We start from the raw sequence: 14,236 nt of genomic DNA, 5'->3' as shown, positions 1-14,236 counted from the left end.
GGGTTTTGTACTGCCTCCAATCACCATGGAACCTGAAGGCCATTCTAAAAAATCCACAAGAATAGGAGACTTTAATAGCATCTCTGGTACCTCTCTCTTTATGGAGTTAAAACTCCTCTTGGGGTAGAGTGTTTGTTTTGTTTTTGAGTGTGAAGTGCCTTTTTTATGGTGGAAAGGCATTTTTCAGTGTGTCTTCCTACACAGAGTCAAATTCTGCCATTTAATTTTATGCAGAATACAGAGACTTTACACTGAATTGCATGTGTGTGTAATACCATGCTACAGATAATTTTGTGATGGGGAAAAGCCAGAATATAGAATATAGGAAAGTAGTAAGAAACAGGTACGTTAGCCCCAGGCTAAACAAATCCCTGTTACCATAGTAACCAAATGGCAGTTGTTCTAGGTTAATCAAGACACCTGGGGCTCATTAAGATCCTTTTAGAAAGCAGTGGAGATAGCTAAGTTGATTTGGACACCTGAAGCCAATCAAGGGCTGGCCGGAACTAGTTGAAACCCTCCCAGTTAGTCAGTTAGGCATGCATGCCAGGGGTTGTAGGAGGAAGCTGCGCTGCTGGAGAAATTCGGCAGTATGAACCCTGTCAGGCACAAAGAAGGAGGCCCTGAGGTAAGGGTGAAGTAGATGTTGAGGAAGTAGGGGCTGCTGTGAGGAAGTGGCCCAGGGAATTGCACTCATTCTGTTTCAAAAAAAGTCAGCTACCAACAGCTGCTATGACTAGGGTCCCTAGGCTGCAGCCTGGAGTAGAGGGTGGGTCGAGGCTCCCCGCTCTCCCTGATTAATCACAGAGATTGTGAGACAACAGAGACTGTGCGAGGGAGAGTTACTTCTTCCCACCTGCCTTGCTGGTTTATGATGAAAATGGCTCAGTAGGCTGTGACCCTTACCTCTAAAGAGAGAAAGGCTAAGTGGAGGGTCACAGTGAGCCTCTTAGGCTAGCATAATCTGCCTGGAAGCGTGGCACCCACTGAGACAGGGTTGGAGCTTTGCCACAATTTCTTGTAGTCTAGTAAATTTATATTACAGTAAATCTTTACCATGGCCACTATATATTTTGCTAACTAATATGCAACTTACCATTATTATGTAGTGTTGCTGACTCTGTAGTGCTAATTTTCAGGGCCTTATATATCATATGGCTCAGGAACCAGCTAAAATCTTTAATTAGTTTAAGTAATCATACTGAATTCCTGTTTATAACATATATCTTGGTAGGTCTGCTACAGGAAAAGGATACTTATATAACCTTGGAAGTAGGTTGCTGCTGCATTATACTGGAAATTGACTCATATCATATTGCACTAGATGCCAGCTCATAAAACATTATGCTTTTTAATGACTACATAAAACCATGATGGGGGGCGGGGGGAAAAAGTGAGAAACACCTCATAAAATCAAAGATGATTTACAAGTTATGTTTTAGGAACTGTCTGAATTCTTACCATAGCGGGAAATCACTTAGTCAGCCCATACAATAGCGAAAAGTGAGTAATTCAGACCCTACCACACTAAGAAATGACTGAGACCACACAATAGTCTGAATTAAATACTACGTTCCCAATTTCTTCCTGACCTCATAATACATACAAAACATAGAACAGAAAGATGTGTTATTGCTTTGAGGAAGGCAGGATGGATAAGCCATTAGCCATTACAGTTAGTTGTTTTAATAGTCTCTCTTTTTAAATCTTATTAAGCAAATTCCATATTCAGCACATTCATGCAACCACGGTGAAGTTTGAGAGTCTGTTAGCAAAATCTGACCCAGGTTGTCTAAATGATTCTATTATGTCAATATTACCAGATAGACTAGCCGATTCCTGTGCCCCATTCCCAGTTTCTCACTGATCACTCAGCTGATTTTTAAAGACTGCAGGAGCTATTGTAGACCTTATGCAGAAAATCAGGCTCATGGCTCCTGTTCATCTTCTAAAGCCCATAGCAGGTTGTGAGAATTTTAGATGAGCCACAAATAAGGAAAGCTGATAAAGGGGGCCAAATGAAAAGTATGGAGTCAGGTAAATAGTGGGGACTGACAGAGGGTAGAGACTATGCAGAGCTCCTGAACTCTGCCAGGATGCCTTGTGACAGATTCTCCTGAAGAAAGCACTGCTCTATCACTTCCCAGTTCTCAGTGCCTTAAAATTTGTAGCTCTGCAGGGTATCCTGTTCCCTGCTTCCAATGCATCTTAAACATTTTTAAACTGAGATGGGGGAGAGGGGAGCCAAAGGAGATTCAAAAAAAAAAAAAACCTTGTTAAGATGGAGTTAAAGAATGAGTCAGTAATTTATGAGATAAATACAAAACAAAACAAATGAGGTTAAACTTAAAAGAAACCAAATATGTTTCTATGTTTCAAAAATGCACATTGAAGGCATTCAAAGAATCTTAACTCTGCTCTTCTTGTTACACTAGCTTCCCATCTTCCTTTCTATGCTCCTTCAGCAGTTACTTGGTAAGATGCATGATATTATAGATTCTCCTTTCGGCTGTGATAGCCTTGGCCTTTGTACACATAATGGAAGAGTAAAATGAGAATATGTATCCTAACTCCTATTCTGTTTGAATTAGCCAGCAACATGAGCCAATATGGACATTCTGCACATTATAAAAACAATGTGTAGGATATCTGCTTGGAGACGCGTGAAATTCTTCCCTGGCAGGTAACTGTCATAATCTACCTTACAAAGATGGAAAATGCGGATGGTTTCTTAAATCACCAATGAGGTCTCTCACTGTATTCCGAGTTATAGTGATAATTTTGACTAAATGACAGTGTTGCTCCAATACAAGGGATGAAGTTGATTGTCAAGCTTGATGTCATGGGCATAGGACACACTGGCAAGGATGTTTTGGGCTTCTTTATTATTATTTACTTCCCCTTGGCAACAAGAGGGTTGAGGAGGGATTATGAAGTAGCATCAGGTGGGTTTCAGAGCGGTAGCCGTGTTAGTCTGTACCAGCAAAAACAATGAGGAGTCATGTGGCACTTTAGAGACTAACAAATTTATTTGGCATAAGCTTTCGTGGGCTAAAACCCACTTCATCAGATACATGGAGTGGAAAATACAGTAGGCAGGTATAAATACACAGCACATGAAAAGATGGGAGTTGCCTTACCAAGTGGTGGATCAGTGCTAACGAGCCAAATTTTAGTTTGTACTGACTTTGCCTGTGCTTTTTAGTGTAGCCTGTTGTAAAAGTAGGCATATATCTAGACGAGTTGACATACTCCCTGGAAGGCCTCTAAGTACCTCCAGGGGTATGTGTACCTCTGGTTGAGAACCACTAGTTTAGCCTGTGTCCTCTCTGCAAAGTGGACAGGTTACCAAACAAGAGCCAGTGTAAACTCTGCAATGAAAATATACTCAAACTCTTGACACACTAAAATGATTAGACTAACACAATCTTTTGTACATGCTTAATTAATTAGGGATTGATAGTGACTTGGACTAGATGCCTGTACAAAGGAGTGACAGATCCCTTATGCTCCTTTGGGGCTGTTACTCAGGCCTTGTCTACCCTATGTGGTTAAGTCAACCTAAGTTGCACTACACCAGCTAGGTAAATAAGATAGCTGGAGTCGATGTAGCGTAGGTCAACTTACTGCGGTGTTTACACCATGGTGTGTTGAAGGGAGACATTCTCCCATCAGCTTATCTTCGTCTTTTCATTCCAATGGAGTACCAGAGTGGACTCGAGAGTGCTCTGTGGTCGATTTAGAAGGTCTTCACTAAACCCGATAAATCGACCCCCGCTGCATCGATCACAGCAGCATCAATCCACGGTAAGTGTAGATATGGCCTCAGACCTTGGGTCCAAGCATATAGAAGTAAGTGGAGCTAATCTCCCATTTACTCCCTCCTCTAGTTGGCAGAGAGGAGAGAAGAGTAAACAGAGACTTGGTTCCACCCCACCTACTTTCTGGCCAAACTAGCTGAGCCAATGAAGAGAGAAAATACTAGTTTGCTGCTGCTGTAAAGAACAATAAATTACTAGTCTCAGTAGCAAACAGATAAGAAATTGTGACTCAGAAGTGTATCAGTGTCAATGCCACCCAAGGCTGCTCCTGGGATGGTGCAACTTATGCACCAACCCCTTGCTCAGGCCTGTATATAAAGGCAAAACCTTAATGTTTAGAAAACTTTGAAATGCTCAGATAACAGATGTTATGTACATGCAAAGTGTTGCTGTTTTAACCCTCCTGACAATGCTCAACTTCCATTTCTAGCTGTACCTCAGTACATGATTTACCTCCAGAACATTTTCCTGGTTCGGGTCCAAAATAAACTCAAAGGTCTCATTCCACACAGGGTTCACATTATTATTGAAGTGTTTTGTTCTCTTTCTGCAGTCAGGGGCTGAGGGGATGAACAGCTCCACATACGGATCTGGTGTGTCAACTGTAGAGTATCAAACAGAGGGTAATATTGGTTAGAACTTGTGTTTGGAAAGCATTAGCCAAAACAAATTTAGGAAAGGACAAGTGCATTGTAAGTCATCTCATTATATACAGTAGTAAATGAAAGGTACATGGCCTGATCTTGCTCCCCTAAAGATCAAAGTAGTGATGCCACTGATGTTAATGGGAGTAGGAGTAGGCCTTGACTGAGAGAATGACATTGTGAGTAAAGATACATATTTATTGAAAAAATGCTACAATGTTGTTGTTGTTAAAGAAGCATCCCCGACCACACACGCAATAGAAACACTATGTGGTATCACAGTAGCAGAAAGGATACCCAATGAAATGGTCTTCAATTAAAAATTTTAAAAAAAGATATTTTGGATTCAAGAAAGACTCCCAAGGCTACCAAAGGTTTTGAAGAACTAAAGAATACAGAATGAGCCATTTATGTACTTCCTGATCCTGTAATGATATCCATGTGGGCACATCCCTGAGTGGAGCCCTTGAAATCACTGGGGATCTGTCCTGGCACAGAAGTCCACCCTTATGAATATCACTGTAGGACTGGGACCTTATTTACATATTCCCTTTAAATTGTGACTGCGTAGAAGAATAGCTGAAATTCTAACTATTCCATTTGTATCCAATGCAGAGTATGAGCAATGGGGAAAATGTGGAAAGAAGAGTCTTAATTAAGTTGCTTTAAACTATTACCATTTTATTACTAAAAGCAAATGCTATGCTGTAAGCAGCCTTGCTAAATCCCTACATCCTTTGAAGGCAAATAGTTTTTATTTTTTTGGACAGGAGAAGTAAATAACTAGTTTTTAACCATCATCATCTGATAGGAAGCGTGAATAGGTCAATTTTGTAACTAGGATAAAATTGCCATGACATTGCATTTTTAAAAGATAAAAGAGAGCATTTTGATGATAGATATTATTTTCTTATATCGCTTTAAAGGAGAAAATGTCAGATATACAAGATAAGTGAAGACAGCAGAGCTGATGCATACAGTAGGTAATGACTATAGTAAGTATAAATATTATTGGTAGAAAAGTTGTACCAGTGGTTGATCAGTTTTTTATTTAGTTCAACCTATTCAGTCCATTTTTCTTCAGTTATCTAATACAGCCAGTAATTTGTTCCATTTATCTTAACTTCATTCTTGACAACCAAATTTTTACCGTACATATTTGGTTTTGCAGCAATAGTTCTCGGATTCTGCAAAGGGATCTGCTAGTATAGATCTTTATGTTCACCAATCCCTTTGATTTCAGTGGACTCTTCATGGGAATTTAGATCTGGGCTGGGACATCCCACCGCAGGATCAGGGTAACATTGCTGAATTACATATGCATGCTGGTACAAGGAATTCTCTCCATATCTTCTTGGCTCATCAGAAGTTAGAGTCATTTGGTCTGATGTCAGAAAACTGATACCCATCTTTAGAGGATCATGTCATCAGAGGTTGTTTTCTGCTTTTGCCCAACAAACTAGTTCATGCAGTTCAATATGTGCAGTCATCACAAACAATGACCATTTTCTTAAGGATCTCTCTTGGTCAAAAAAATTACACCGCATTTGAGCTACATGTATTTTCATCAGAATACATTGTTTCATCAAAGCCAAAACGTGTCGAGTAGGCCTGTTGATTTCAACAATGCTTTTGCCAGGAAGGTTTCGGAGGTCCAGGGATCTCTGGTCACTTCTGACCAGAGAAAGAGACCTGAATTGAAAACTTGATCTTTCAAGCAGAAAATGGACATTTCAACACAATTCTTTTCTGCAAAAACATTTGAACAGTTCTGATTTTGTTCCAATGTGGAACAAAAACAAATTTCAAAACCTCAGAAGTGGTCATGGAAAGAAATTTTTGTCCTCCAGCTACCTCTAATGCAGACCCAAGCCAAGCTTCAACTCAGCCTCTCAGCGTACTATTCAAAGACAAATAATGGGGGAGGGAGGGTGACAGAACATCTATAGAGTCTGAAATATTTTCAAAAATATCCTTTGCCCATTGTAGATGTACAATAGTGTGAGTTAAATATTAATCATGCTTTTTTCTGATTAGTGGAATTGAGGGACTGTAACAGAAATCCAATCCCTTCAATGCATTTTATTTACTAATTGCAAAATTCACATAGAAAAAACACTTTTAGCTTCCTGCCTATTTTATGGTGAACAGATCTTACTGTATAGATTTTTCATGGCAAACTATGATCCAGAAGAACTTTTTACTGCTTAAAAAAATAAGAGGAGGGTTTTGCAATGTAGTGAGTGTGAGAGAGAGAGAGAGAGAGAGCGCGCACGCGCGAGCACGAGCGAGCCAAACTTGTAGGATTTGGCAGCCTACATTCCACTCTGCACAATATTTAACTATTTAAAAACCAAGGAAAGCCTGGGCAGTCCTTTAGGGTATGCCTATACTGCAATATATGTCCAGGGTTAGCAGAACTCAAGTTAGCAGACCCTGCATTTGAAAACCCGAAATGTGGCCACTATAGCCCTTTGTTCATGGTGCAGTGTGGGAAAACTTGACTGTCCAGAGTACAAAAAGTCAGGGTGTGGGATTACTTTTGGCAGATTCCAGGAGCATGAGTCCAGTGGGGATGCATCCACGCTGCAAAGCAATAGGGCTTGAACCCTGAGTTTGAACTCAGGCTCCAGCCTACCCGCCCCCTTTTGTCTACAAGAAAATCATGCTAACCCCTGGCTTGGATCCAGAATCCCAGGCCCCTTGGTGGAGGAGGATCCAAGTCAGTCAAATTCCTATCTACTCTAACTTTTGAAAAGACTGATTAACATGACTGTGTATTTTAGCTCCTTGGATGAAAAGTAAATCTGCTTTAAGGCTATGCAGACCTCCTTCCTGACCTCTGGAAACTGAAATGCTGGATTCTGAATATCCTAATATTGTCACTAATTAATGCAGGTGCCAAAGGACTGAACTTCTACACATCAGCTTGGTTTTGAACCAAGCTACTTTTGCCATGCCAAGTCAGTCTGTTGAAGCAGAAACTAATGCATTTTGCAGCTAAACTTAAAAGCAGTTACTTTTCCTCCCAGTCATTCATACAGTATTTAACTAGCTCAAAATCTCAACAAACAAAACATTCTTCCCACTGTGTGACAAAAATACCCTAGGCCAAGAGTTTCTCAACTGCCCTTTCATGTTTGAAAGTTTATTTTGCAGTCTTTTCAACTGAGAAAATGAAAATCTAGTCCTTTAAGAATTTCGTCTGCAGATGGAAAGCAAAAATACAGGGAGCTTTTACGTGTTGATTAAGAGGAAGTTATTCACACTGTGCAGTAATAATGGTTGTTCGAGATGAGTGTCCCTATGGGTACTCCACTGTAGATGCATGTGCATTCCTGTGCTTCTGATAAGAGATCTTTGATAGCAGTGTCTGTTCAGCCCACACATGCACTCTTCCCTTCTCATGCTCTGCCTTGAGGCTAATTAGTGCTGTGCAAGCAAACCACTCTCAGATCCTTCTTTACCACAGAGTCCCTATCAAGAACTTTGAAACAGAGGGGAGGGCGGGTTATGGAGCACCTATAGGGACACCCATCTCAAGGAATCATCATTACTGCACAAGGTGAGTAACTTCCTCTTCTTCTTCTTCGAGTAGTTTTCCTATGGGTGCTCCACTATAGGTGACTCCCGAGCAGTGTCCCTAATGGGAGGTTGGGGCTTTGGAATCAAGTCTGTTATGGATGAGGATACTGCAGAGCCAAAACTAGCATTGGAAGCAGAGTCTCCAGTGATGGCATAGTGTTCTGTGAGGGTATGTACAGACACCCAAGGTGGCTGCTCTGCAGATTTCCAAGACAGGGACATTCTTGAGGAAGGCAACAAAGGAGGAAACTGACCTCATGGAGTGTGTGCGAATTCCAGGTAGAAGTACTGTGTTGCGAACTTGAAAACAGTTTGAGACCCATTTGGAGAGTCTCTGGGCTGATACTGCAGTGCCATTAGACCTTTCTGCAATGGAACGGAGGAGCTTAGGAGATTTCCTAGAAGTCTTTGTCCTCTCCAAATAGAATGCCAAGGCTCTCCTAACATCTAGCATGTGCAGTATGGCCTCTCTGTTACCATGGGGAGACTTGGGATAAAAAGTTGGGAGGATTTGGTTGGTTCATGTGAAAAGATGAGGCCACTTTAGGAATAAACTTTGGGTATAACCAGATAGTAACCAAGCTGTGAAAGAATACTGTGAAGCAGGGTGTGCCATAAGTACTGCTATTTCCCCTGTTCTCCTCACTGAGGTGACGGCCACCAGAAATGCTATCTTCATTGACAGGTGTGTAAGTAAACAAGTAGCCATTGGTTCAAAGGGTGATCTAGTCCATCTCTTTAAAACTAGTTTTAGGTCCCATGTTGGAGTAGGGCATCTGGGTTGGGGAAAGGGGTTTGTTATGCCCTTAAGGAATCTCTTTGTAGTTGGGTGTAAGAAAACTGAGTATCACTCTACCTCTTGATGGAACCAGTATGTAATCTAACACTGCCAGGAGAATAGCAGATGTGCCTGGAATTGCACCAAACCTCAAACCCTTGTCCACTTTTATAGTTAAGTACGGTGGGTAACCAATTTCCTACTGTGTAGTAACACTTCCTGTACCTCTTGGGAGCAGGAGCTCTCTATGTGTTGGAACTACGAAGAAGCCAAGCCTTGAGCTGGAGTATCTGCAGCTTGAGTTGGAGAGTGTGTCATTCTTTCTGTGAGAGGAGGTAAGCAGTGGGTTGAAGTGGGTAGATAGGTCATCTGTCTCGCTCAGGTGGGAGCAATCGAGTATGACATTTGCTTTTTCTCTTTATTTTCAACAGTACCTTCAACAAGAGAGGGAACAGGGCAATGGTGTAAAGAAGGCCCTTTTCCCACGGAAGAAGGAGACCATCTCCTCATGAGTGCTGTCCGAGGCCGGCCCTGGAGCAATAATGTGGGGATTTCCTATTCAGGTAAGTAGTGAACAAGTTTATTGTTGGGGTCCCCCCCTGACAAAATATGCTGAGAAGTACTGCTGGGTTCACTTCCCACTCATGGTCATGTGAAAACTGCCTGCTGTTGTGTTCTGCACTAATGATAGATAGGCTGCCGATATTAGAACATTTTGGCAAATGCCCCAGTTCCAGAGCTTTAGCGCTTTTGCACAGAAGTAGGATGATCTGGTGCCTCCCTGATGATTTATGTAGCACGCAATGTTGTCGTATGTGTACCTCTGAGCAGTGAGCACAAGCATTCCTGACCACCCTGAGTTCAACAACATTGATGTGGAGAGTTGCCTCTGAGGACTACCATTTGCCCTGAGTCTTGAGGTTCTTGAGGTGTGCAGCACAACCCACGAGGGATGTGTCTGTAGTGAGAAGTAATGTCAAGGGAAGACTGAGTGAACAGGACCCCCATGCAAACATTTACCGGGTTTGACCCAGGAAGGCATCAAGAAAGGGTTGTTTAACCTGTCTTTGTTTGGGCTATAAACCAAGCTGAACCATGTCTGCAGACACTTCATCTGTAGTTTGGCATGAAATATTACAAACAAACATACCAGCCACCGTGTGCCGCAGAAGCTGGAGGAACGTCTGGCCGATGTTTGAGGGCTGGCTTGAACTGTCTCTAAGTGTGGACAGGCTGTGAAATCTGTGTTGTGGAAGGAGTGCCCTCACTTGCAGTGAGTCGAGATCGATCCCTATGAACTCCAAACATTGTACTGGAGTTAAGGTCAATTTTTGGATGTTAATTTGCGGGTCCAGGTTCATGAATAACCTCCACCTCTAGTCCAATCTCCTACTCCTCCAGCATCTCCTCTAGAGATGGTGTCTGAGGGGGAATGCCTCACAGTCTCTCGGTCTATATAATGCTCCCCACGTATCCCAGTAGGGCCACTGGGGTGATGGAAAAGGCATGGGTGCCTGACCCCATGGTTGGTCATACCACAGGGATTGATGTCCAGACTGAGGGTATGACTGGGAAGGCCCAGGCTAGTAGCATGAGGAAGCATAGTGAGAGTGATGGGAGATGACCTCCTGGTCATTATCTGACTCTCCACTGGAAAACGGTGGAGCCGATACAGAGGTGCATGGATCAGTGCTGGTGGTTACTATGGCATTCAAGATGTGCCCAGGACTGAGGCCCTGGTACCAATTAAATGAGACTCCGATACCTCAGATACTGTGGGGTCCTTAGAGAACCTAAATTCCTATTGTGCCACAGTATTTGGTACCATGAGGAGTTGCTGTTATTGAGTTGGCAGTACTGAGGGAGCTCGCAACCTTGGCTGCATTGAGTGCTCGGATGATGGTTGCCTCGCAATCATTGGTACCAACGGCATCCATACGATGCAGTCTTCCTGGAGGTGACACAATCTCCGCACCTGTCCCTGACCGGTGGTGCCATTGCTTTGATGCCTGTGCCCAGGGGGTCCTTAGGCATACCAACGGTATCATGTTTAGATGTCTTCAGTACTGTCGGTACCAAAGAGATCAAATGTGCCCTGAACCACCTCTGGTTGGTCCAAGGGCTTACTATGAAGGCTCGAAGATCTCTTTTTGGAGGTCTTGCATGGGGCATCTGAGGATTTCTTCCTTGGTTCACTGGAAGGCTATGGAGAGGATTTGTGTTGCCTGTGAGACTCTGAGCATGGGTCAAATACAGGCTGGAGAGCTCCCTCCAAAAGGAGCAGTTTTAGCTTCAGTTTTAGCTTCCCATTTTTTGGGGGGTCTCGTTTTTAGCGGCTGACAGAAGGCACACAATCTGTGAAATGTGGCCCTGTCAGAGGCAACAGACACAGCAGGAATGGCCATCCATTACCAGAATGGACTCCGTGCAGAAGAGACATCTTAAACCCAGGTGACCTGGGAATGCTCCTTATTGGGGGCATTTCATAGTATGGAGGGGAGGGGGGAAGGGTAAAGCAAAAAATGTTGTTTGTTTTTTTAACAGGGAACAAAAAAACTAAAGGAAACTCAGACTAAGAAAACACTAAAACTAGCTAAGAATAATGAATTTCTAGAGAGTAAAGTATCCATGAATGGAAAAGGAGTACTTGTGGCACCTTAGAGACTAACAAATTTATTTGAGCATAAGCTTTTGTGAGCTACAGCTCACTTCATCGGATGCATTCAGTGGAAAATACAGTGGGGAAATTTGTATACATAGAGAACATGAAACAATGGGTGTTATCATACACACTGTAAGGAGAGTGATCACTTAAAATGAGCCATCACCAGTGCGGGGGGGGGGGGAAGAAGGAAAACCTTTCATGGTGACAAGCAAGGTGGGCCATTTCCAGCAGTTAACAAGAACATCTGAGGAACAGTGGGGGTGGGGGGGGAGAAATAACATGGAGAAATAGTTTTACTTTGTGTAATGACCCATCCACTCCCAGTCTCTATTCAAGCCTAAGTTAATTGTATCCAGTTTGCAAATTAATTCCAATTCAGCAGTCTCTCGTTGGAGTCTGGTTTTTTTTGTTGAAGAATAGCCACTCTTAGGTCTGTAATCGAGTGACCGGAGAGATTGAAGTGTTCCCCGACTGGTTTTTGAATGTTATAATTCTTGACGTCTGATTTGTGTCCATTTATTCTTTTACAGAGAGACTGTCCAGTTTGACCACTGTACATGGCAGAGGGGCATTGCTGGCACATGATGGCATCTATCACATTGGTAGATGCACAGGTGAATGAGCCTCTGATAGTGTGGCTGATGTGATTAGGCCCTATGATGGTGTCCCCTGAATAGATATGTGGACAGAGTTGGCAACGGGCTTTGTTGCAAGGATAGGTTCCTGGGTTAGTGGTTCTTTGTGTGGTTGCTGGTGAGTATTTGTTTCAGGTTGGAGGGCTGTCTGTAAGCAAGGACTGGCCCGTCTCCCAAGATCTGTGAGAGTGATGGGTCGTCCTTCAGGATAGGTTGTAGATCCTTGATGATGCGTTGGAGAGGTTTTAGTTGGGGGCTGAAGGTGATGGCTATTGGCGTTTCATTATTTTCTTTGTTGGGCCTGTCCTGTAGTAGGTGACTTCTGGGTACTCTTCTGGCTCTGTCAATCTGTTTCTTCACTTCAGCAGGTGGGTATTGTAGTTGTAAGAATGCTTGATAGAGATCTTGTAGGTGTTTGTCTCTGTCTGAGGGGTTGGAGCAAATGCGGTTATATCGTAGAGCTTGGCTGTAGACAATGGATTGTGTGGTTATTTCCCCCCCCCCCCCCAGTTTCTCAGACGCTCTTGTCAACTGCTGGAAATGGCCCACCTTGATCATCACTACTAAAGGTTTTCTTCCCCCCACGCCCGCTGGTAATAGCTCATCTTAAGTGATCACTCTCCTTACAGCGTGTATGATAAACACCCATTGTTTCATGTTCTCTGTGTATATAAATCGCCCCACTGTATTTTTCACTGAATGCATCCGACGAAATGAGCTGTAGCTCATGAAAGCTTATGCTCAAATAAATTTGTTAGTCTCTAAGGTACCACAAGCTCTCCTTTTCTTTTTACGAATACAGACTAACAGGGCTGCTACTCTGAATGGACTGCTAATGGCTCCCTCTCTAGCCTGGGGCAATAGAGAAGGAATTGAGGGTAGTCTGCCCCTGCATCGCTAATTAGCCTTGAGGCAGAGCATGAAGAGGGGAGAACACATGTGCAGGACGAACAGACACTGCTACCAAAGATTTCCAATCAGAAGCACAGGGATACAAATATACCTATAGTGGAGCACCCCCAGGGACACTACTCGAAGAAGGTTTCAGAGTAGCAGCCGTGTTAGTCTGTATTCGCAAAAAGAAAAGGAGTACTTGTGGCACCTTAGAGACTAACAAATTTATTTGAGCATAAGCTTTCGTGAGCTACAGCTTACTTCATCGGATGCATGCATTATGCTCAAATAAATTTGTTAGTCTCTAATGTGCCACAAGTACTCCTTTTCTTTTTACTCGAAGAAGAAAATATTGAGGTAAATTATGCAATAGCAATCAAAAGCCTAGATCTGTTATTTCTTGGAGAAACAGTGACCAAAGACTTATTACAAGCCATTTCACATATATCACTGTAATATTTGATTTTGTTTGTATTTCAAAATGTTATAGTTGCCAAATTTCATAAACAACAAAAAAAAAACCTTTAATCCAGTGATCTGTGATCCAGTGACTAATGATCTGAAGATTTCAATTTAAAAAGTACAGTTTAAAAGGGAAACATTATTAGGAAATGGTTCAAGGGTCAAATGCTGTTAATCTAAAATAGCTTCTTTATCACTGCAGGAGTAGTAAGTGCATAAACATATTAAAGATGCAATATTGTCTGGAATTGTTCTGAGTCTCTCTTACACAATATATTAACCAGCCTGTCTGAAAGAGCAACCAAATATTTCTCAAGAGAAACAATGTAGAACAGTTCATTCATATTTTTCCTATGGGGTTACTTTTCTGAAATAGGTTCTTTGTTGCGTAGGAAGGTTCCTCTTGTGAATAAGGCATCAGACTATTCTTAACTTTGCCACTGGCTTTCTATGTTACTATGTTTCTATGTTAGGCAAGTGACTTAATCTCTCTATAGTTCATTGATGCCATTCATAACATAAAGCTAACAATACCTACTGAAGTTTAACTCATTAATGATTGTTAAACACGTTGAAGTGCAAAACATTAACTGATATCAGTCTAAAGAGTTAAAAATGTGATAAATCAAGAAAATATAAATAAATTAGCTATCCACTGAAGGACGAGAAGTTTATGAAGAGGCTTTATTTATGATTTTCTCCAGTAAATTTTGGATGTGGTTATTTTGAGAGGAGAAATCAAAAAACTGTAT

At 42.1% G+C, this 14,236-nt stretch overlaps 1 protein-coding gene across 3 annotated transcripts in view; it reads right to left on the bottom strand.

Annotated features, from left to right (window-relative positions):
* Nucleotides 1-14,236, bottom strand: part of PLA2G4A (phospholipase A2 group IVA) — a 129,833-nt gene that overhangs the window by 62,603 nt on the left and 52,994 nt on the right. For 2 of the 3 annotated variants that reach the window (XM_038414861.2, XM_043490705.1), the window contains exon 4: nucleotides 4,275-4,423. The exons of the other annotated variant lie outside the window; for it this stretch is intronic. In XM_038414861.2, coding sequence (XP_038270789.1) covers nucleotides 4,275-4,423 — 149 coding nt within the window. The remainder of the gene's footprint in view (nucleotides 1-4,274; nucleotides 4,424-14,236) is intronic. 3 annotated transcript variants of the gene reach the window in all.

This window comes from Dermochelys coriacea, chromosome 8, assembly GCF_009764565.3.
Source record: "Dermochelys coriacea isolate rDerCor1 chromosome 8, rDerCor1.pri.v4, whole genome shotgun sequence".
In the NCBI taxonomy this organism is placed as follows: domain Eukaryota; kingdom Metazoa; phylum Chordata; order Testudines; family Dermochelyidae; genus Dermochelys; species Dermochelys coriacea.
This window is presented reverse-complemented; position numbering and strand designations above follow the sequence as displayed.